General features: G+C 52.7%; 1 protein-coding gene across 3 annotated transcripts; it reads left to right on the plus strand.

The window, feature by feature from the left end:
* Positions 1–5,278: 5,278 nt before the first annotated feature.
* LOC119092835 (steryl-sulfatase) lies at positions 5,279–18,905 on the plus strand. Of its 3 annotated transcripts, none has more exons than XM_037215755.1 (9): positions 5,279–5,308; positions 11,004–11,093; positions 12,896–13,038; positions 13,640–13,865; positions 15,837–15,959; positions 16,335–16,566; positions 17,484–17,638; positions 17,936–18,071; positions 18,424–18,905. In XM_037215755.1, the coding sequence occupies exons 2-9, from the start codon at positions 11,007–11,009 to the stop codon at positions 18,759–18,761; spliced, it is 1,440 nt and encodes a 479-aa protein (XP_037071650.1). In that variant the 5' UTR covers positions 5,279–5,308; positions 11,004–11,006; the 3' UTR covers positions 18,762–18,905. The 3 variants fall into 3 exon arrangements, with proteins under 3 accessions (XP_037071650.1, XP_037071649.1, XP_037071651.1); XM_037215754.1 differs by lacking the exon at positions 5,279–5,308 and adding an exon at positions 5,354–5,611 and having other exon boundaries at positions 10,897–11,093; XM_037215756.1 differs by lacking the exons at positions 5,279–5,308; positions 11,004–11,093 and adding an exon at positions 5,354–5,611.
* The last annotated feature ends 4,847 nt before the right edge of the window (positions 18,906–23,752 follow it).

Genomic DNA, 23,752 nt, shown 5'->3' on the forward strand with positions numbered 1-23,752 from the left:
GATCAAATCTGTATAAAAATCACCGAGGAGAGAATGGAGATTGAATGGAAGCCGATTAGCGGTGGTGTAATTGATGAGCGGCTGCCTTGATCGTTGACATACCGGACACACGAGGAGGGAGTGATTTATTGTGAAAGGGATGCCGCGGCGATGACACAGCGGAGGAGTGCGTTCGAAAAGGTGGCAGTGGGCGATTTTGGTGTGACCGATACACAGTTTGGCAAGCAGCACTTTCTTCAGGCGATTATGTTGATTAACTGTCGGCCAGTGCTTAAGTATGGGTTTGATTGGGTGAAGGGTGGTGATGAGCGCGTTGATCCCATTCGGATTGGAGAAAGAGACTGAAGTGCAAACCGATAGCTGCTAGGATATTAGAAACGGGACATGAAGATGATTGCGTTCCGGAAGCATGAGACTTCGTTTTGCTTCTTCGTCAGCAGTGCTGTTTCCATGAATGTTTGCGTGTCCAGGTATCCAGAGAAATATTACGTGAGTTTGTTGAGGAAGGGAGCAGAGCGTTCGTCGTATGCCGTTTAAAGTTCGGTGGGATGAATTATGGAGAGTGATGAGAGCTTGTAACGACGAATGAGAGTCCTGTGCATATGACTGGCCCTTTGAAGATTACCTTGCTTGATGCAGAGCAGGGCAGCCAGGGTTGCTGTTAGTTCAGCCGTATACACGGCATCGTAATTTGACAGGCGGTTTGATTTGTGGTAATTATGATGTACGAGGGCAGCTCCTGTGCGACCATCGTGTCGGAAGCCGTCAGCATAAATAAAGGTGTGCTGGTCATATTATCCTTTGAACTCAGCGAAGAGTGCATGCACTTCGGTTTCCGATACGTTTCGTTTTTATGTTTAAACAGAAAGATTACGTTAGGTATAGGATCACCCCAAAAGGGTCGGAGACTGGGGGATGGGTTGCAGGGAATGTCGGGGGAGATCGAGCGCTCGCTGCGCTCGAATAACACGAGTGCTGATGGTTGGGTGCTGGAGTTCCGCGTTGGTAAGTGTGCGATTGGGGCGGAGGTGTGCGAGGGAGTTGAGGGAGGGGATATTCGTGTCCGCGAGCAGATTTGGGACCGGGGAGGTGCGAATTGCACCAGTCACTATGCGGAGGGCTGTTTTGGATGGCCTCTAGGGTTTCGACTTTTTTGGAAGAAATATCATCGAAAGAAAGCCATTGTAGTCTAAGATCGGGCGTATCAGGGAGGTATAGAGGCGGAGGAGAGTGCGTCTGTCGGCGCCCTACTCCCGCCCTGCTATGCATTTCGTTATGTTCAATCGTCTGGCGCAGCGTTGCTTAAGGTCAGCAAAATGAGCATTGCAAGTAAGGCGACGATCTAATGTTATTCCAAGGTCAACTAGTCAACAACTGTCAACTAGAGGGATTATTTCACCCTTAAGATTGAGGGGGAATGGGAGGTTGAACATTATTTCGCCTAGAGAAGATAATTACAGCTGACTCTGTGGGGGGAAATCTGCAGTCCCTACCGTGCACACCAGGCGTGAATATATTTTACAGCTAATTGTATATAATGCAGTGCGCGATCGACATTAGCGTGCGTATGCCACAGAGCCAGGTCGTCCGCGTGCAAAGAATACTGAAAATGTGGAGAAATATTATTAGTATCATTGAAAGCATCATTTATCATCACAAGGAAGAGCGTTGGAGATAAGACACTGCCCTGAGGAAGACCGTGATCCTGCGCCGTCGGGGAAGAACAAGCATTTCCGCAACGCACAGAAAACGTCCTATCAGTTAGGAAGTTTTTAATGAGAGCGGCGAGCCGGCCACGAACTCCGATTTCATGTAGTTTAATGAGGAGGGCACTTTTATTCACCATAATTGAAGGCCCCAGGAAAGCGGCCTTTAAATCCACGAACAGTGCTACCGCAGTGGATTTAGTCTGCAATCCGAGCTGAATTGAATCTATAATGTGGGCCAGGCTGTCCGCCGTGGAGCGGCCGGGACGAAAGCCGTTCTGAAAAGGTGAAAGAAGGTGATTTGACTCTAGGAACACCCTGATACGTCCGTTGACCATTCCTTCGAAAATTTTAGCACAGCTAGTTAGAGAGATGGGGCGATAGCTCGAAGGGTCAGAGGGAGGCTTAGAAGGGTTAAGTATGGGGATAAGAGTGCTAAAGCGCTATCAGGGAGGGAAGGAGCCGTTAACCCACATATCGTTGAAAGCCAACAGAAGGTTGGTGAGTCCAGACCTAGTACGATTTCTAAAGAAGGGGCAGGCTAACTGGTCTGGACCGACAGAAGTGTTTCCGCACTTACTGATCGCAAGGTCCAATTCATAGGGTGTGAAGAGTACGTTGAATGTCTCAGTGTTAGCAGACGTGAAGTTGAGTGCGAGCAGTGTGGCATTAAATGTGTTAGTGATCTGTGGGGAATATTGCCCGGATGATGATACACGGGCAAAGTGTGCGGCAAATTTTGTGGCGACTTTGAATGGGATGATGTAGTATTAATTGCTGACTACAAGGTGTGGGGTTTTATAATGTGGCGTGCGTTTGTTTGTGAAACACCGAATCAGTGGCCATATTTTAGATTGAAGGTAAAGCGGTTCAACGTATTCGAAAGTTGTTCCCAGCTTTCCTGTTTTGCGCATTTAATGATTATATCGGCTTGATGTTTAGCTCTGCGAAACTCCTCTTCATGAGCTATGCAAATGCAATTACGAAAGGCACGCATGGTTACAGTCTATACGCAGCCGCAGGGCTACTGCGCGCTGACACTCGGAACGAACTGGTGCGCTGAGGCTAAAATAGTGTTTAGAAATGTAGGGAGGTCGGGAGTTGTGCCTGAAGGGTGTGCCTCATCTATACAATTTTGGAAAAATGCCCAGTCCACTCTGCGAGCGTTCCATCGGGGAAGAAAATTGAAGTCCGTTTGCCTTGATGGGACCTCTAAATTTATGTGGATCGGGTAGTGGTCACTAAAAAGCGTGTCTGATCGAACCTTGTGCGTAAAGAGTGGTGCTTTGCGTGGTGTTGGTAAGGCTAGATCTATAACAGAGTATGTCACTGTGCCTCCGTGGTTATGTGGATGCGTAGTTGTCTCAGTGTTCGTTGATACATATGAGGTCATGAGTGTCCATAAGTGTGTGTAAAACTCCCCCCCCCCCCTTGCTTGTGTCGCGCTACAATCCCATGCGCGATGATGGGCGTCCAGATCCCCAAGAAGGAGACAGGGCGAGGGAATTTGTGCGAGTAAGGCGGAGAGATCAGCTGAGGAGACAGGGCTAGTGAGATTTGTATAGTGAGATAGAGTGAGAATGTATATGGAAAGAAGAGTAAGATTTAACTGTGCTAATTTTTCGTTTATTGCAACTGTATTGAAATGAGCATTAAAATGAACTTGACGATGCAGAAAGGTTATTTGAGACAAACAAGGCCGAACCGCCTCGGCGCGGGGTTTCGTTTACGTTACATGTGTAGAGGCAATAACCGTTGATCTTAAAGCTATAATTAAAATAATCCGAGTCGTTAAATAGGGTCTCTTGAACGGCGGCTATCAATGGTTTGTTTTTTGGTCACCTATTCCTTGAATTCTGCCCAATGGGATACCAGAGATCTCGTATTCCATTGGAGCAAGAATTCACTGAACTGGGGATTCATTTAGGGCAGGGAGGGAGACCATCCAGCGGAGCGGCAGTGAGACAGCGATGGAGGGGCGCGACGGCGGGGGCGCGTAACGGGTCGGGCTCGGCGTTCGACTGGGGGACTGGCCCGGGGGGTTGGCGTCGGGGGCGCGCCGGCTGAGGCATCGGATGGGGCTGCTTGGGACGCTGGCGCGAGTGGAGTGGACCAACAGCGACGCGTTGGGGTGGGAGAGAGGCTCTCCAAGTTTGGTGGGGCGGGTTCCTGCTCAGGGAGGCTGGCAGCCGCCGGGTTCGCCGTAACTGGGTCGGCTGGCGCGGGCTCGATCGTACGCCGCACTGGACGCGGGTGACCCGCTGGGGAGGGGCGGCGTGCTGGGGAGGAGCGTTGTGCTTAGGCACAACGCCGGCTCGGTACCTCAGGCTCCTCAACAGGACGCGGAGGAGGGAGGGGGCGCCGCCGCGGAGCTGGTGTTGGGGGAGGAGGAGGACGAGGGTACGCTTCCTGCGGGGTGGGCCACTCCTGAGGCTGGAGCATTCGGACGGGTGCATAGGCCGCTGCCTCTGCCTGCTGCTGGCGCTTGCGCTGCACATGCCAAGCGGGACAGGCGCGGCGGTCCCAAGCTGCGTGCGGGCATTTGCATGTGGCGCAGCGCGGGTTTTCCGCGTCACACTCCCGCGTGTGATGGGGATCGGCGCAGCGGCCGCAGGTCGGGCGTGCAGCCCGGCAGGTCCGGTCAGTGTGGTCGAACCGTTGGCACGTGCGGCATTGCTGGGGAGGAGGGACCCAGGCCTTTACCGGGACCATGAGGTATTCGCGGTGGATGGCAAGTGGGAGCTTTAGCCCCCCCCCCAAAAAAAAAAAATCGCAGGCGGACGAGTGGGTTGGGCTCCATGCCGGGACGGCGGGAGGGCAGGCGTATAACCTCGCACACCCCCTGCTCGGTCAGCTCCTCCAGTACTTCGTCGTCCGACAGCTCGGTGAGCTCCGGGCTGTAAGCGACGGCCTGGATGGTGTTGAGGTGGTCTGCGATGGTGGCTGTGACCGCCCGCCCCAGAAAACTGCTCAATTTGAGCAGAGCCTCTGCCTGACGTTCCGAAAAGCCCTCACTAGGAGGACTCCCAAGCGGAGCGGTTTGGCTACATGCACCTCGCCGGCGTGGAGATCAACGCACAAAACTCGGCCCCTCCGGAGGGGAAGCGGGGGGGGGGGGGGAGTAAGCAACCCCCTCGCCAGGCCGGTCGCCGGGGGGAAGGGAGATGTTGATGACATCTTTGGGCCTTAACCTTAAGTTAACCTAAATTAACTTATGAAATAATTATTACAACGACTTAAAACTAAACAATACAATTCCGACACACATTAAGGTGTCGCGAGTACCAGTGCGGATCGGTTACCCGCCCCGTTGTCCTTACAGCGACTGTAGGTGGCAGCACTTCCTGGCGACGGGAAGGGACGGAGCCTAAATTATGGCGCGAGGACGGGGCGCGGGAAGCGTATTTATGAACTGCTGTTTTGAAATAAAAACAGGCGAGACGGAATACAGTGAACGCTACCAGGGCAATGTGTGGTGGAATTTTAACAAAAATACCACCACCACAATACCCCACAACAAAAAAACTAACACAGAAACGGAGCAAGGCTGGAACACGACCGCCGCAAATCACACTGCAAACCGAAAGGGCAGTTTTGTGAATGTTGGTGACGTATATTTCATTTCATCCGCGCCACGTAGAGCACTTAATATAAGAACGTGTAGTGTGGGCGATGAGCAGGGAGCACAGGGGCTGCATTAGATATGTATGATTGTGTAGTCGTATTGTAATGGTGCATCGTCGGTATTTGTGTCATGCACAAAAGCACTATATTAATGTGGTTGCTGGCAGCCGGTTGTGGCTGTTCTGGAAGACGCCCCAATGTCCTAGTATTACTTGTTGATGACCTAGGGTATGGTGATGTTGGATGTTATGGCAACTCGACGATACCTACCCCAAATATCGGTAAGCGCGAATTTTCTTCAAAACTGCTGGTGTGTCTTGCAAGAATTTATTTTTATGTCAGTCCTAAAATATCAGTGCTGTGCAGACCTTAATCCACCACCCCAGTGGAGTCATGGAAGTTTTAACAGTATGTTCTGCAGTGGAGGTCATGAAAAGGCATCAGGTGTGGTGAAATAACATACAACTATTGGTGTGATTCTCAGTAGAAAAGACTGCCTTAGACATCAAAATGTCTATTTAGCAGTCATGCTTCTCAATACATCATTGATTGTGCCTTGGAACATTTTTATAATGTTGAGGTACTGCCAATCTATCTGCATGAAATTGCCACTTGTTGTTCTTCAAACTTATGGAGAGATGGCAGCTATGGCTGGAAGTGTTCGCTGAGCCAAGTAATTGTTATGTGCTTATGTGTTGATCCCATGGTGTTCTTGCATATCTCTGAGTTTAAGATGTTTACAAGTCCAACTTTGTGTATTACATGGAAAATATGCTTCCTGATTCAGGTTTGGACAGATTATTCTGCATTGTTTTAACAGGCAGTGCCTAAATCAACATTGTTTTAATCTGCATCTTCTAAACAACATTGTTGGATTCAGATAAATAGAAGTCTTAAAAACAACCTGTGCTTAGGTTTGTACACAGTTAATTCCAAAATATTAGCATGTGTTGCCACATAATGCACAGCATATGTGCAATGCTTAGAATGCAGTCATGGCTATAATACAATGGATTGCTGTGGTCTTGGGTCATGCCAAGAAGTACTAAAATCCTTTTAAATGGCAAGTGGAAGGCATCTGTATGCCTCTGATTATGTCAAACTGAACAAGGAAATATCTCCTACTTTTTATACTGTTGCCCTATGTTATAATTTTGGCCCTCAAATGCTAATCCAAATAACCCATTAATTGAGGCAGTGCATTGCACTTTCTCTTCAGAATGGACTGTGGGCCAGGCACAATACTTAGTCACCTGTGAACACTGGACACATCCTTGTGTCCCATCCAATGGTGGATCCAGTTGGGGGCATGCTGTTCCTTGGGTCCCAAAGGGGCCCATAACCAGTCAAATTGATCCAGTTTTTAAACACATCTACAAAAGTTGAATGAAGGTGCCTGCAGGCAACCAGAAAAGGTCACAAGAGAAAATGAAAAGCCCTTTAGCAGATAGCAATAGTTATTCACTGATCAAGAATATGGAATCTATGGAGGTTTGAGGGCTCATTACACTGTACAGTAGGGTGCGTTATCAGTAACAAAACCAAGTGAGACAAAGAAATTCCTTGGCGCTAGAGCCCAGAAGTACATAGCGTAGCAAAAGCTCTACCCAAAAACTTGAAGCTGCATGACCTACAGCAGTCGATGCACCCCAAAATCCCTCCCCAAAAACTTGAATTCGCGACGGGCGGGCCGATCGAAATATCGTTGCAAACCGGCGCCCGGCGTTGCGGTCACCATATGCTGGGCGGTGTCAGCTGCCGCGGGTAACACCAAGCCGTGGGCGGCGAGCAATTCAAAATAGCTTCGCGTGTGGAAGCGATGCTACCGAGAGCTTCGTAAGCCATCATACGAAGACGTCCTGGTCTAAGGTCAAATATACCAATCAGACATTGGCCGATTGATTGCCATGTGACAGAAACCTTATGTGTTGTTTAGTGGTGGACGGGTGCGTTGGTTAGTACTGCTTTAGGCTTTCATTGCTGTAAGGCAACTCACACGCTGAAAACGAAACCATGCATGTCATACGACTCAGAATGTATTACCTGGTGTACAACTTAATGCATATGACAAGGCCTACAGTCTGCACCAAGGGCGTGGAGGGGGGTTAGGGTACACCCCATGCACATCTTGCTCCTGGCCGAACCTGCGTATTCGATGCACCGGCCCAAACAGGAGCTGCTCATTGACTGGAAACCCGAAACGAGTCTTCGCGGAGGTCGCACGGTAACAGAAGTACCGTTGCAGGTGGGCTCTACATATTGCCGAAGCTTCAGCTCAAGCCCCAGACGTTTTCGGCAGTGTGGCGCTGGTCTTACTCTACGATGTAGCGCGTGCCCGGGCACTGCTGCACTAGCCTCTGCCACGCTGGTTGATACGCGGCGCTGCCGTCCCCATTCTTTGGGCTGCACGCCTCCTATTTTCCTGCTGCCGTGCTGCTGAACCACGAACATATTGCATGTTATTTGCATATTGACGAATTAAGACATAAGGCCTAAAGATTCGAGCGATTGTATAATGGATTGAAGTCGGAACGGGAGTCTGATACTGTCGAGGAGTGATTAGTTAACTACCAGCTTACCTTCAGAGCAGATCTTTCTTAGAGTTGACGTTGGGGGGGAATCTGGCGTTGCCTGTGATGAGGCCATATCGTGTCTATTCTCCCATCTCCGCCGAACACACCTCGGTGACTGTGCACACGGTCTTCTCCACCGCCGGGATGTGAAGCGGATAGGGCGGCATGGCCAGCGGAACCTGCGCTTTGTTCCGCAGCTCACCGTCGCTGATGTCTCGCAGTGGAGGCTGTGTGGCTGGTCCGCGCTAGGAGATCAGTTCGGTGTACCTTATGGCCTCGAAGTTTATCGCTGGGATGGTGAAGACCCTCGACTAGCCGCTCACGCGCGGTGCGATGATCCAAACCGCCTGTCGGCGGACCACACGGTTCTCGTCCGGCACTATGGCCAGCGGAGTGGCCCAGTGCCCATTGCACTGGGGGACTGGCTGCACCGTGGCAGTGTATGCAGCGGCAGCTCACGGAGCAGCGCGATGCTCCGGAACAAGTTGCGTGAGCCAAAGTCGCAGCTGTTGGTATGCCGGATGGGGAACCACACCGGCACATAGTGGCCAACACCGTACTGGACGAGGTCCTTGCGAGAGCTGCTGGAGGTCTCTGTAGAGATGTAAGCTGGGAGCAGGCGAGAGGTCTGTGCCAACCATATGAAACAAAAACGAATAGATTACGGCATTAGGTCATACGAAAGTTTTGGTGTCTCGTTGGTGATGTAATTGTGCCGATGCTCAGAGTCCTTAAATGTAACGGAATACCTCACAGGAAATATACTAGTAAGCATGAACCAACGAGCAAATGATTTCACATGCTATTGCACATCGTATGATTATGAGTAAATGCTTAACAGTGAGCGCATGAAATACCAAGTTAAATGTGATAAAGTCGAAAAATTCATGGCTCTGAATTCGAAGATAATGCGTTTTAATATTTATCTGGCATAGTTCGGTGGTCCATTTGCCGCTGGGCTGTTGCGGCCCGGCCGGAGTCGTTTTGAACGCCGGAGACTAGCAGATACAGCAGCTGCTAGTCGGTGATCAGCTGCTGGATCAGGTCGAACGGCAGGTTTAGCATGTGCCCTGGCATAAGCTCGAATGCCACAACGTCTCTCCCAAGCCTGTCCGGCGCAGGTCTTGCCGATGGGTTCAGAAAAAGATTTCGGTCCTGTGGTCGTGCCGTCCAGGCTCAGTAGCAGGTGGCGGAGGTTGATCTCGTTGCCGTGAAGCTGGCAGATGAACAAATGTATGGATGACTCGTTGACCAGCTCAAACAGCCGGAACACACCGCCTGTCGTCCCGGTGTTGACGGCCGCGCCGTCGCAGCCGAGCACATTGGCGCAACCGTCGCACTGCACGCTCACGGAGTGTAGCTCGTTGAGCAATTGCAGAGGGAGGCCAGACTCGGACGTGAAGTGAGTCATGTAGCGGCTACCTGGCTCAGCGGTGACAACCACGTGTTTTTCGACGGCATTCGCGTGGCTTTCTGTGGGTCATGTAGGTATTGTCTTCGCGGCCGTCGAAGTGGAAAATTGTCAAGCCTGATCCGTAGATTGATTCAGCATTTTGATGAACTGTCTCTTTTCTAACTCTGTCTCTTGCGCGCCATATCGTCTTAGGATCTACGATACTTGATTTCAAGCAGCCAGTCCGTCTCTGCTGTCGTGTTGGAAGGCGTGGATGATAGCAGCAGCGGCCCGGTTTGAGCTACCGTTGCTGTCGACCGCCAGAGCGGTGTTAGTCTGACTGTTTACGTTGCGATCTGCAGTGACAGCGTCTCATCTGGAATTAACAATCGGCGTCCTCGCCACTTACCATATACGGAGCTGCATCAGAAGCCGTTATTCGTTATCCGTTAAACCGTTATCGCCCACACAACAAGCATATAAACTGCAAATCATCATCGCAATAATGCCTGAATAGTCGTAACCTTGGGCTTGTCCCGGTCCGCTGGAGCATTTTTATGATTAAACAGTTTTGTTTGTTACCAACAATTTAACTTTTTACAAAAAGTGAATTAAGCAGCTGCTTAACAATGATATGCCGGTGTCCTTCGTGATATATATATATATATCTTTCGTGCTTAACCCACCAGGTACAAGTAGCGTGGAAAGTGGCAAGACGAGAGTTGTTCAAGGATGACGCCAGCGTGTAAAATAGGTGGCGCTAGTGTCGAATACAATTATCTTGGCCTGTCGGAGAAAAACTGCTCCCGCTTCACGCATATCTACATTGGTGGCAGTGCGGCAGGCCTGAAAGTCTATTACTAATCTGTGTGCCAAGGAAAACTTTGTCTCAGTTGATTCCAAAAGATTTACCCCTCGATGACACACCGTACTGTCCAGGCAGCCTACACTGATGCTGGGGTCCCAATATGTCTACTTATGCGATATACTTTACTATGATATGTTTGTTATATATCTACCAGGTCACCATGATTGCTAAGGACCTTTCCACACTGCCCTTGATTTCTCTGCATTTGCCTGGAAGGCTGTATGTTGCTGTCTGGTCCCCATATGCGAACCTGCTGGGGCACTTGATGTTGCTTGAAGGCTCCGCATCGGTCTTGCCCACTTCATACTTGCTTAAAGGATCCTACACTCTTGCTGTCATGGGGTCTATACATTCATCTTCCAATGAACTCCTGATCGCTCTGGGGCCTTCCACTCTGATATTGGCCTTGTTTACTGAGAGGACCCTGCTCTCTGATTGGGGTGCTATATTTTAACCTACTGGTGCACTCACAAATGTTCAGGGGTCACCACATTGATCTTGGGTTTTCTGGCTTGTTCTGAGGACCCCACACTGCTGACAGAGTCTCTTTGTTGACCTGCCACGGCACCCTGGATCGCTTAGGTGCCGAACCCATTGGTTTATTGGTATTGGGCTTTCCCATTTGGAGAGGTCACTGCGGTGACGGATGACCGGTGACGGGTGACTGGAAACTGGTAACGGTTGTGTGGGGGCCGGTGAGGCGCGGCTGACGCGGTGCGACCTCTCCGCCAGACGGCCTGGCGCGGGACGGCATGCGGTTCACCCAGTCGCTGGCGGCGGCCGCCACTTGCACGCCGTCGAGGGCGGCTTTGCTGACGGCGCGCTACCCGATCCGTCAGGGCATGGTTGCAGCGCCATACGGCCAAGATGTGATCTTGTTTGTGGCGCAGCGCGGCGGTCTGCCCGACACAGAGGTCACGCTGGCCAAGGTGAGCGGCGGTTTGCCTGACACAGAGGTCACGCCGGCTGGGGTGAGCGGTGGTCTGCCTGGCACAGAGGTCACGCCGGCTGGGGTGAGCGGTGGTCTGCCTGACACAGGGGTCACGCTGGTCAATGTGAGCGGCGGTCTGCCCGACACAGAGGTCACGCTGGCCAATGTGAGCGGCGGTCTGCCCGACACAGAGGTCATGCTGGCCAGGGTGAGCGGTGGTTTGCCTGACACAGAGGTCACGCCGGCTGGGGTGAGCGGTGGTCTGCCTGACACAGAGGTCACGCTGGCCAATGTGAGCGGCGGTCTGCCCGACACAGAGGTCACCCTGATCAAGGTGGGTGGTGGCCTGCCCAACAGAGGTCACGCTGGCCAAGGTGAGCGACGGTCTGTCCGACACAGAGGTCACGCTGGCTAAGGTGAGTAGTGATCTATCCTGCACAAAGGTCACGCTGACAGAGTTGGGTGGCGGCCTGCCCGACACAGAGGTCATACTAACTTAGGTAAGTGGTGGTCTGCCCAACACAAAGGTCATGCTGGCCAGGGTGAGTGGTGGCCTTTCCGACACAGAGGTCATGCTGGCTAGGGTGAGTGGTGGTCTGCCCGGCACAGAGGTCACCTTGGTCAAGGTGAGCGGTGGTCTGCCCGACAAGGAGGTCACGCGGGCCAAGGTGAGGGCGGCCTGACTGACAAACAGGTCACGCTGGCGAGGGTGAGCGGCGCCCTGCCCAACCTAGAGGGCACGCTGGCCAAAGCGAGCAGTGGTCTGCCCGACACAGAGATCACACTGGTAGAGATGAACGGCGGTCTGCCCAACACAGGGAACTTTTTTTGAAGATGTATGTTGCGGACGACATAATGCATCAGTAGTAACTGGATAAGAGGTGCCGTTTTTTTAGGTTCTTATATGAGGTGCCTATTATAGTTATTGGGTGTGTCGCATTGGTCCCGCCCGCGCGCCATTAAGTAAAGCTGTCCACACACATGCCAGCAGGCAAACCTGACCAGCAGATGGCGGTGGACCCGATCAGGTCGATGTGGGCATGATCGAACCCGCCGGCCGGTGGCGTCCAGGTCGCAGCCGGATAACGGGTGTGGCGGTGTACCTTAGCGCGCTGACACGGCACGCTCGGTCACGGATGTCCTTCTGCACGCCAGACCAAACCACTCGCCGTGACACCAACTCCTGTGTGGCACGGATGGTGTGGTGTGGCACATCGTGGAGATGGCCTGATTTCTATAATTCCGTGGTAGTATGACACATACCGTCTGTTGCGTAGGATGCAAGTCGAAGTGCACTAAAAGAATATCATGGCTGGCGCGTTAAACACATTAAATGCATAAATACATAAACACATTAAATGTGTTTATAACGAACGAAAAGGTAAGGTAGAGAACAAATGGACAGGCCCTATAAGAAGTGCGCCTCTTTCCCAACGTTATTCAAAGCCACTTGAGTTCCTATGCTGATTGATTTAGAAACTTGTGAAACGAACAACAAGGCAGCTCTGATATTGAACTGAATTATTTCCAACTCGTTCAGTACAAAGGTGCACTTCTGACATTGCTGAAAACCTGCGCATAGATTTTCAAAGCCTGGTGCTATTCGCCGGATGCCCCCCCCCCCCCACGTCCTCACGCACACGCGCACGCGCACACGCACACGCACGCGCACACGCACACGTACACACACACACACACACACATACATACATACATACATGCACACACAGACACACACACCGGCGCGTGCGCACACACGCAGACGCACAGCGCTGACCTGAAATGCGGATTCCTTTGCAGGTTCTTGTGAACGAAGGCTACAACACATCCTACATAGGGAAATGGCACCTAGGCGTCAGTTGTGAGACATATGGCGACAACTGTCACTCGCCCAACAACCATGGCTTCCAGTATTGGTACGGAATGCCGTTGACCAATTTGAAGTGAGTTTATACAACTTTGTCCGCGATATGTTTAGTGATGCGATTTTCATATGGGTTATGGCTCCTGGCATCGACGCCAGGAGGCATCTTGCCCACGTGCAGTCCCTGTCAATACAATTACACAAATGCATGGTCGCACGTATGGTCGCTTGTTGTGCTATGACTTTCTCGAGTGATGTCGGTCAAAGTGTGAGTCTGGCCATGTTTGGGGCTTGGGTCCGGCAAGGTGCTCCTGGAAAAGCTTTTTTGTGGGTGAGATAATTGCAATAATAGGATCGTCGTAGGTTCCACACGCCACCACACATGCCACGTCGAACACATGCCATTACGCATGCCTAGCTTAGCTCATGACGTGAGTCGCCTGCCTAGGTATACCTAGGTCATCGCTATTACGTGGCGCACTGAAGCCTCTCTACGTTCTACAGAATTTCCGCTGAGCTGGAAGCTCTTTGCGCGGGTTTTGTTGTCTGTCACTGCAAATCGTGCTTAGTGATCGAATCGTGCTTAGTAATCGTGCCCCGAACCCTAAGCCATGTATGCAGTCGTTAAATTTGTGTCCTTACAGGTGGTTATCGTCACATGCAGTCTCCCACTCTGGCAGGGACTTCGGTGACGACGGGACATCTGTCGTGACCGCCATGCTTCCGAACTTTTTCCCCGTGATGTACGCCGTGCTGGCCGGCTCCTGCATGGCTGCCGCGGTGCTCCGGGGGCGCTCCCGGTGTCTCTTCTGGCTCGCTCTGCTCACCGCCCTGCTCGCGTCCGCCACAATTCCCCTGGCGTCAAACGTCAAGCTCATCAACTCGCTGATCATGAGGAACGGCGAGGTTTGTGAGTCGTGTTGACTTCTGTAGCATGCGCCATTGTTGTCCCCGAAGTCGTGTTGATTTGGGCACGTCGTTGTTAAATAACAATGTTTTGTGTTGCCAGGTGCAAAAGTATTACTCACGCGAGTCGGAGTTACGTTAAGTCCGTAATAACTTTCCGTCAGATGAGTCCATGATGATTTTCCAACCATGAGTGAATTGGTGAAGTCCGCGATGTCCAGCGATAAGGTCATTGTACTAGCCAGCATTTTGTTTTTCATCTGGCCAGCCGCCCCGAAGCCCTAACCTTGCATTGGCGACGACTCCAGGCACCTGTGCGTTTTAGACACCGTGCAACAGCGACTTAAGTTATTGCTGCGTGTGTTTTCACATGTTACACCATTGATTTGCCACGTTCGATGATAAAACACTGCATATGTAATACGCTAATTGGGCTAGAGCACGCCGTACGGCGCCGCCCGGTGGAGAGCTGCCGCGCGGTCCGACACGGCGGTGGGTGAGGAGGTTGGGGAGCTGCCGCGCGGTCTGACACGGCGGTGGGTGAGGAGGTTGGGGAGCTGCCGCGCGGTCCGACACGGCGGTGGGTGAGGAGGTCGGAGAGCTGCCGCGTGGTCCGGCACGGCGGTGGGTGAGGAGGTTGGGGAGCTGCCGCGCGGTCCGACACGGCGGTGGGTGAGGAGGTCGGAGAGCTGCCGCGTGGTCCGGCACGGCGGTGGGTGAGGAGGTTGGGGAGCTGCCGCGCGGTCCGACACGGCGGTGGGTGAGGAGGTTGGGGAGCTGCCGCGCGGTCCGACACGGCGGTGGGTGAGGAGGTTGGGGAGCTGCCGCGCGGTCTGACACGGCGGTGGGTGAGGAGGTTGGGGAGCTGCCGCGCGGTCCGACACGGCGGTGGGTGAGGAGGTTGGGGAGCTTCCGCGCGGTCTGACACGGCGGTGGGTGAGGAGGTTATATGTCTTTCGGTATAGAAATAGCGGGGATGGTCAGCGCATGTAAGAGATGGTACGTCATTTTGCGTAAAGTAGCAAGAAAATGCATTTAATGAATATTTGGGGCATTTCTTCGGCTACTTTATACGTCCAGTGCTGTTCAGCTGGCCGGTCGCAGTCAGTGATGCGACGTGTGTTAGGTGGCCAACATTTTGCAAGCCTAGTTTACGGCTCCACCACCGCCAGCATTGTCGCTTGGTTTCCTCGACTGGTCAACAAAGCCGACTCGCATAGCTCATTCACTCACATTCTACACGATGTAGTTTCTTAAATCTTTTAACGTGGGCAGTTTCTGAAAGTGTGTGCGCGCCAAACGTCTTGTGGTTTAGGTAATTTCAAATGGTAAAAGTGGTTTGTAGGATATTAACCCGTGCTGGTGTGAAGACTGCCTCGTTCACCAATACAACGGTTGGGAGTCATGCATTAATTGGCATTCATCAGCGCCTATTTATTCTGGGGACGAGGATTAGTACCTTATTAGTGCCCCATTTCCGTCCGCCAGCTGTTCATTCGATGTATTCGTTGCATGACATTGCCCTGCATGCGATCCCCACGTGTTGAGTCGCGCCCGCTGGTCGGCGTCTGTCCGATCAGCACGCCGTAGTGTCTGTAGCGGTCTGTGGCTGTCTCCAATGACTGGTGTTTGATGTGTTGAGTTGTGCTCGCTTGTCGGCGGCTGTCCGATCAGCACGCCGCAGTGTCCGGAGCGGTCTGTGGCTGTCTCCAATGACTGGTGACCGATGTGTTGAGTCGCGCTCGCTGGTCGGCGGCTGTCCGGTCAGCGCGCCGTAGTGTCCGGAGCCGTCTGTGGCTGTCTCCAATGACTGGTGTTTGATGTGTTGAGTCGCGCTCGCTGGTCTGCGTCTGTTCGATCAGCACGCCGTAGTGTCCGGAGCCGTCTGTGGCTGTCTCCAATGACTGGTGACTGATCGGCCAGAGCCAGTGTCGCCGCCCCGATTTCAGACGTCTTCGTTTACATCTGCAGGTGGTAGAACAACCAATCAGGTTGGTCGGGCTCACCCAAAGATTTGTCGCTGAAACCAAAGAAAAGCTGGCCGAATACAAGCAACAGGATCGCCCGTTTTTCCTTCTGCATGCGTTCTCAAAGGTAAGCGATGTGAACGCTCGTTTGCGCTTACGTAGAGCAGGCCCGGTCAGACAGTCCGCCCCTTGACTCGTGATGCCGTAGCCTGTCTAAGAGCAATCGTCGTTGCGGTCTTCCTCACCGTTGTTGTACCATTGTGCAATATTTCTGAATGCTCACTTGGTGTTGGTTGCCGCGATCAGGGCGAGTATGCGATGCGTGCGGCCTTGGTAGTGGATGCAGAGCCTGGCTCTGCGCGATGGATTACCCGGCTGCGCGGGCGCCGGTTTTGTTCGCTCGACACATACCGAGCTGGCCGTCGGCCCGTGTGTGCGGCCCGCCCCGGTCAGTCGGCGTCCGGGCGGAGCGGCCGTGCCAGCGCCTGCGCCCGACCGGCAGGTGCACACGGCCCTGGCGACGGTACCCGAGTTCCGCGGCCGCTCGCGGCACGGCCTGTACGGCGACAGCGTGCTGGAGCTGGACTGGGCCGTCGGCGAGATTCTGGCAGAGCTGGACCGGCTCGGGCTGGCCGACAACACGCTCGTGTACCTGACCTCCGACAATGGCGGACACCTGGAGGAGCGTGGCGTCGCCGGCGACGTCCAAGGCGGGTACAACGGCCCACTCAGAGGTACGCATGACCCGCTCGAAGGAACTAGGTACTGATTGCGCAGTGTACCGCTCAGAAGTACTGGTGAGAGAACGGCTTGTTCGTAGCCCATAGGTACTGGAGAGGCTATGGCCCTCTGAGAGGTACCGGTGACCTGATGGGCTGCTCTCTGAGAGGTACCGGTGACCTGATGGGCTGCTCTCTGAGAGGTACCGGTGACCTGATGGGCTGCTCTCTGAGAGGTACCGGTGGCCTGATGGGCTGCTCTCTGAGAGGTACCGGTGGCCTGATGGGCTACTCTCTGAGAGGTACCGGTGACCTGATGGGCTGCTCTCTGAGAGGTACCGGTGACCTGATGGGCTGCTCTCTGAGAGGTACCGGTGACCTGATGGGCTGCTCTCTGAGAGGTACTGGTGACCTGATGGGCTGCTCTCTGAAAGGTACCGGTGGCCTGATGGGCTACTCTCTGAAGTCCTATATCACGACGGGCCGCGTAGCGGTGCCGGGGCACGTTGGGTGCATTGTAAGTGCCGACTCTGGTGGGGGAAGGCCCGGGGTACGAGGAGGCATAATGGGTGGCTCAGACAAGCGGGGAGGAGACGTGGTTGCGCTGGCGTACTCGGGCTGAGACCGCCGACAAATGACCCTGCTGGTGACAGGTTTGCTGTTTTAAGTGAGTCGCACCATCCTGCAGCCCGGTGTTCGCCAGGGGTGAGATGCTGGTCGGCTGCATGTGTTGTCACCTCGCGGCATTTCATGCGTGGCGCGGTGACACGCGGAGGGCCCGAGGTGTTCGGTGGTCGCTGGCCAATCTGTTCTCGCCCCGTTCGATCCACGATTCGCGCTAGGCTGACCCGTACAGCTGGTGCAGATCATTATGCCGTTGACTGTATTGCAGCGTGGTCGCCCTCAGAGCATGACACCTTACCACCCCTCAGGTGGAAAGGGCATGGCAGGAATGGAGGGCGGCATCCGCGTGCCCACCCTGCTGCGCTACCCGCCGCTGGCTCGGCCCGGCTCCACCATCGACGCGCCGGTGTCGCAGATGGACCTCTTCCCGACCGTGCTCAGCGTAGCTGGCGTGGACGCTAAGGTAGCGCGCCGCCGCGTGGACGCGGGGCGCCTCGACTCGCCTCCAGACTCTGTGTAACACGTCACGGTCCCGGGCCGCGTTTTAGGCATGTACGCTGTATCGATGGCCGGCCGTGCGCTGGCCATGAGCGGCGCGTCGGGTCAGCCGCGCGAGCCGACTGCCGTGGGGATCACTCGTGCCAGACACGTGCTGAGTCGGACGGCCAAAGCACAGCATCCCCGCCTCTGTGATGGCCGGTTCACGGTTGCAGCGTAGCCGTACCGTGGCCGTCCTCCACGCGATCCCTGTTTGTTGCAGACCTATGTGGGAGACCGGGTGTTGGACGGTCGTGACCTGACCCAGCTGATCACAGGCCAGTCCAGTCGGTCGCCGCACGAGGTCATGTTCCACTACTGCAGTGAAGCCATCCACGCCCTGCGCTGGGTAGAGAACGGTGAGAATGGCAACTGAGCGTCCGTTTGTCCACCTTCGAGCGTGGAACAACGTTTCGCGTGGGCTTTGTGCGTTCCGAACCGCAGAGCAAACGACTCACCAGTCATGCTACTGTGGCCAGTCACGTGATCCGAGCACGGTCTCCGCACCTGGGTGCCGGCAGTGCAGTGGTTAACGCGTCTGCGTTAATCATTGACTTAGGCCTGATAGTCTGGCACATTGGCATGGAACTGGTGGACGCTGGCCGTGCGGTTGGACGCTGGTTGGTCTGTGAAGGATGAACTCAAATTGATAGCAATGCCCGTCCAAAACGCGGCAGGTTGGAGTGAAATGACGCATTTTGTCTTCGCCAGAGAACACCACGTGGAAGGTGCACTTCTACCAGCCCCAGTGGCTGCCGGGGACGGCGGTATGCCACGATATCTGCTTGTGCGATATGTCGGACCGGCTGGGGCGGCCGCACATCTTCAACATCCAAACGGACGCGAGCGAGCAGCGGCCGCTGGACGAGAACAGCGCCGAGTACGGCCGCGTGCTGGCCGCTAGCCGGCGCGCGGCAGCCCAGCACGCGGCCACGCTCGTCGACCTACCGGAGAGCCAATTCAGCTATGGGAACTTCATGTGGCGGCCGAGTCTGCAGCCCTGCTGTCGGCCGCCCTGGTGCACCTGCACCGACCCGCGCTACCCGTAGTCGCCGTCGGCCGGCGGACGTGCCGACTGGAGCCGCAGACCAGGGCGGCCGCCGCGCCTCCTCCGGTGCGCGGGGTCAGCTTCAGCCGCGTCAACGGTGACGTTGCTGGTCCGTCCCCGGGCCCGTCGGCTGTCAGCTGACGTCACCGCTGACGCTGCTGGTCCGTCCCCGGGCCCGCCGGCTGTCAGCTGACGTCACCGCTGACGCTGCTGGTCCATCGCCGGGCCCGCCGGCTGTCAGCTGACGTCACCGCTGACGCTGCTGGTCCGTCCCCGGGCCCGCCGGCTGTCAGCTGACGTCACCGCTGACGTTGCTGGTCCATCGCCGGGCCCGCCGGCTGTCAGCTGACGTCGCAGGCCCCGGTAGCGGCTCTCCGTTTCTGCTTGATTGCCGCTTCCGACGTGGAAAGAGACGCGGAAAGGAAATGGTCTTTCCGTCCATTCTCCAACCGTTTTAGGTCGCGGTTGACGATTTTAGCCGCGGGTACGTCTAGGACGCGTGTATAATGGGCGGAATATGTACGACGCGTATCTTAATATGTGCTCTACTTATGTACTCGAGTTCTGTACTGCACAGAATGTTTTGGCTGACGAAGAGCTTCATTTTGTAGTGAGGCTTTTGGAATCATTGATAGGGGCGGGTGGATTACCCACATATATAATTATAGCCCACACACAATTAAACCCACACACATGATATTGATCAGTATTACCTCGACTACTTACGGTGTGTGCGCGAGATGCGTCACGTCGAAAATGATATTATCAGCGTTAGCTCCTCCGCGTTTGGCAGGTGTGAAATGACGCGTTTTCCCATCACATTGATTTTTCATGTCCGAATTTTATGAAATGCATGGCTGTGCATCCCGGGGCCAATGATCCAGTGGAAGTGATCGGTTGCAAGTAAGTTACAGCTTGGATTTGTTTGAAATAATGCGCGCTTAACCGCTTACGTAATGTCTAGTCAGCTATGTGCAACCCAACGATGGCGGGGCGCCGCGCTGTGAGAGATCACTGGGCTTCCAGACGCACTGAGTCCAATAGCGGATGTAACCAACCAGCTAAATGTGCCGGTTTTGTGATCGAGTTGTGAAATACATGAACAGGGGTATGACTGGCAGACCCGGAACTGCGTTGAAGAGGAACATAGCAATAAACCAGCTGTGCTGTTTAAGGGAAACATGGCACGCAGCCCACCTTCGCTGTAAAATATTGGTATTGAAGTAGCACTTTATTTTAGCTTGCGCGCCGACTGTGGTCCGCACTCCGCAGTCCCGCTGGCTTTGTCCTGCCGGGGCGAATGGCGGGTTCTCACACCCGCTGGTAACATTGGATTGGAAGTGGCTGGAGAGACGAGTGAAATGTTCAGTAGCGAATGCAAAGCTAAACACCATTTACTGGCCCGTTTTCGTGTATAGGGTAGAATAGAGGTTATATGCTTGCCTGTCTAACAAATGACGTGGATAAAAAACTATCCGTGATGCCTACAATAACAGGGTATTTGACAAACGTTAACATAGCGATTCAGGCCATTGGTTTTCCTTTGAACGAAGAAGTGTTTGCCATACAGAGCTGTTCCTTTTATTATGGCAGCAGCGATGGATGGTGTTGGAACCAATTTGAACAAAACCTCAACTTCAATTTCGACTGGGCCAGTGCCCTACATAGGCCTTCCTGGGATAATGACAGTCATGCTTGACGTCGTGGGTTTCGATTTCGATGAAAACAGGGTAGACAGTCCAGGCACGGGAACGTAGAATCTAACACCTATTTAACAAAATCTATTTCTATAGCCATCGCGTCACCTGTCACGCCCAGTTCCATGCCAAATAACTGGAACTCCATATCACCCAAAAGCTACAGGTCGCTTTGGAAATTTTAAGGGGTGAATCTCCGAAACGACAATCAAAATTAAGTCTCACAGAGTCAAAAGCAAATCAGGCAGCGCTCAGATGAACATGCTAATTGTTTTGCAGGTAGATTGTTCGCTGTGCCCCCGGTTCCCTTCTTAAACGGCAGCTGCCTTTTGTCAAGGCGTGCAAAGTTTTTGCATGTGGATATGGGCAGCCAAAGAATAATTATAGTGGTAGCAACGCGTTTGCAGAGAGCGCGGATGCACTGCACCCACACGGGCACGAAAATGCACGCACAATATTTTATGATTTATCAGACGAAAACTGAATAAATTCAGACGCAGGGCTAAGAACCACTGATCAATATGGTGGGGGTGGAAAAAGCGTGCGTAGTGGAGACAATTTTTTCAGGACCACTGACACATGACTTTGCATAGTGGCCTTTTCCTTCCGACCCTCGGGTTACTCGAGAATAGGATGGTGGGGGTTCAATGGGTCAAATGAAATAAAGTGAGAGGGGTTTAGTGGGTGCTGGTTGGTAGTTTCGGAGGCAAACGCCACCTCTGAGCGCCATTCAAATGTTTGTAGTGAGCATGGTTTCTCAACGAGTTCTTTCTGGTCATTGGAAACATCCATTTGGAGCAAGGGGCCAACAGAACATGTGGTATACATCGTAACGACAAAGCTATGTTTCCATGCTTATGGTATGGTGGGACCCGAGCCCCCTCCATCACAACGCTTCAGAACTTGTGTATGTGCCTCTACAGCTAGTCTTCCAATGAGTGATCATGCTTCTATTTGACCCTAGCTATTTAGATGTGAGAGCATGCTAATGGTTTAATGAAGCAAGCGATTCGCATAAATGTATGTGCTGGATGGACGACCAAATATCAGTGCATACATCTTCAGCAAACGGTCGGCCAGGGAAAACTGAGATGGCCTCGCAGTAAAGCCGCTACTGGCGCGAACCGCAACGCGCATCTACGTAAAAACAGCTGTGACAGTTACATTCGCAACACGGCAAGAACCAAACAATAGTACTGATACGTTGCATGGTACGAAACGGACCAAAGCTGTCTGCCATCCCCCCCCCCCCTCCCAAGAGTTTTGGGTTCCTTTTTTCTATCTCTCGTGCGGTTGTGGGACCCTCCTTCAGTGCCTGAAATCAGCATCGGTGGGAAATGCGGTGGCTTGTTCAAAAAATATATTGCGATGCATTACAAGGGCACTGCAGATAAAACATTTAATACTTTGCGACCACTTTGACCCGGCTCATAAGCTGACAAGCTCGGCCGACCAATGAGTGGCAGATGAATTACCCAAATAACCTGAAGGGTCACAACACAGGTCGTAATTGGCTTACACGGCAGAGGAGATGGCATGCTGTATGGTTTGAAACACGCACACACACACACACTTCGAACCGAACTGTCGCAAAAATGTGCCTCATTATTCACTCGCTGACCACGTTCCGGATAATGCATAACATATTTCAAATTTATACTCGCATCTCCACCAAATGATATACCCCCGCGAGCAAAACAATCAAGAAACGCCGTTTCCTGACTGCCCTTCACGATTCACCTTTACACATGTATTGGTCGCTATCTGGACCTCAGAATGAGCCATATCACCAAGAAAACGAACAACGAAAAGAGGAAAAGGTAGAAGATATATCGATTATGCCCCGAGCGCGCCATCCGCATTACTCGCTTCATCGAGTTGCCAAGAAGACCGCCAGCCGAGTCGAACTCGTCATCCTGCAAGCAAACATTGGACTTATGAACATGCCAAACGAACACATATGGCTCGGGTAGCTGACGGCTGTCATAATAAAAAACGGTCGGCTTAATAATAATAACTTACAATATTTGTAACTGAAATGCCACCAATGGCGACATATACCCGGTTGAATTGAAATTATTCGCTATTATCGGCAAGTACCTAAATACACCCCAGAGAAAATAATTTTCGGGAAAAAGGGCCATTTGGAATCGTTTGCGATCTCGCTTCGCAGATTATGGTGGCAAAAGTACGACGAATAATGTAAAAACAGCAACATCAGCGACGGTTTCCATTATATGAAAAAACATATATTTGCAATCGATGTATCTTTACGCCTACCACTGGGTGCAGCAACCTTCATTCCTACTACTTGTGTTCAATGTCCTCTACGTCAGGACAATTTTAGCAGCAGGGACTTTGAACTATGTTGGCACGGTCTCAATTAACTTGCCGTCACAACTTATTTTTAACAGAATTTTGGTATTCACGTTAAGTGAGACAAGTGGGACGCAAGCAGAGTTGCTGGGGAGGGGTGGGTGAGACAACTCCATAAATGTACGCGGAAATTATGCGTTAGAACGTATGCATACAAACAAAATGTGCGGCTTTTCTACTCCTGTTACATACCTGGCCGCCAGTCACGGCCTAGTTTTCATCCTCCATACCGGTTCAGTTGGAGATCGAGACCCCATTACACAGAATGTTGTTTCTTTTATTGCGGATTACGGTGCTTCGCAAGCGTCGCGTCCATTATGAGACCAGACAACAATAGACCAGGCAACAATAGACCGGGCAACAATAGACCAGGCAACAATAGACCAGAGAACAATAGACCAGACAACAATAGACCAGACAACAATAGACCAGACAACAATATTTGAATTTCGAAATCACGTCTACGGACTTGCACACGTCATTCATTCATCTAAGCATACAAGTGAAAGCCTGTGGACGAAACCATCTGGCACCGCACCTCCTAGTTCAAAACGGCTCTATGTCTTCTAGCCAGAGAGAAACGCATCTCCCACCCTGATACACATCACTGGAAATCATTTGACAAAGCAACATATTCTATATGCTTCTCTGCATGATATCGGTCAAATGCCCTCTCAACGCAATATGTCCTGTAGCAAAGATTTCCAAGAGTGCCTATGCCTGTCTAATTAGTGGTAACGAGATTTTTATAAGCTGAGCCGTTTTTGTTTTTACTATATCGCAGGGTGTTTTCAGTCTAAGTGTAAAGTTACAGCATACTCGACTGGATCATACGGTCCGTCTTCTTTTTACACCCTTTTTGCCTAACACGGGCTTATTGAGAGACGGCCGCCGCGTGGAAGTCCCTTCATCAGGGCGA

This window comes from Pollicipes pollicipes, unplaced genomic scaffold (assembly GCF_011947565.3).
Source record: "Pollicipes pollicipes isolate AB1234 unplaced genomic scaffold, Ppol_2.1 Scaffold_3481;HRSCAF=4094_pilon_pilon_pilon, whole genome shotgun sequence".
Lineage (NCBI taxonomy): Eukaryota > Metazoa > Arthropoda > Thecostraca > Pollicipedomorpha > Pollicipedidae > Pollicipes > Pollicipes pollicipes.

Excerpts from the sequence above, each read along its gene's own strand:
- LOC119092835 (XM_037215754.1), top strand. The coding sequence starts at position 5,461 with ATGCACAAAAGCACTATATTAATGTGGTTGCTGGCAGCCGGTTGTGGC. Across the intron at positions 13,866-15,836 it reads TGATCATGAGGAACGGCGAG|GTGGTAGAACAACCAATCAG; the intron begins GTTTGTGAGTCG and ends TTACATCTGCAG. Across the intron at positions 16,567-17,483 it reads GTACAACGGCCCACTCAGAG|GTGGAAAGGGCATGGCAGGA; the intron begins GTACGCATGACC and ends ACCACCCCTCAG.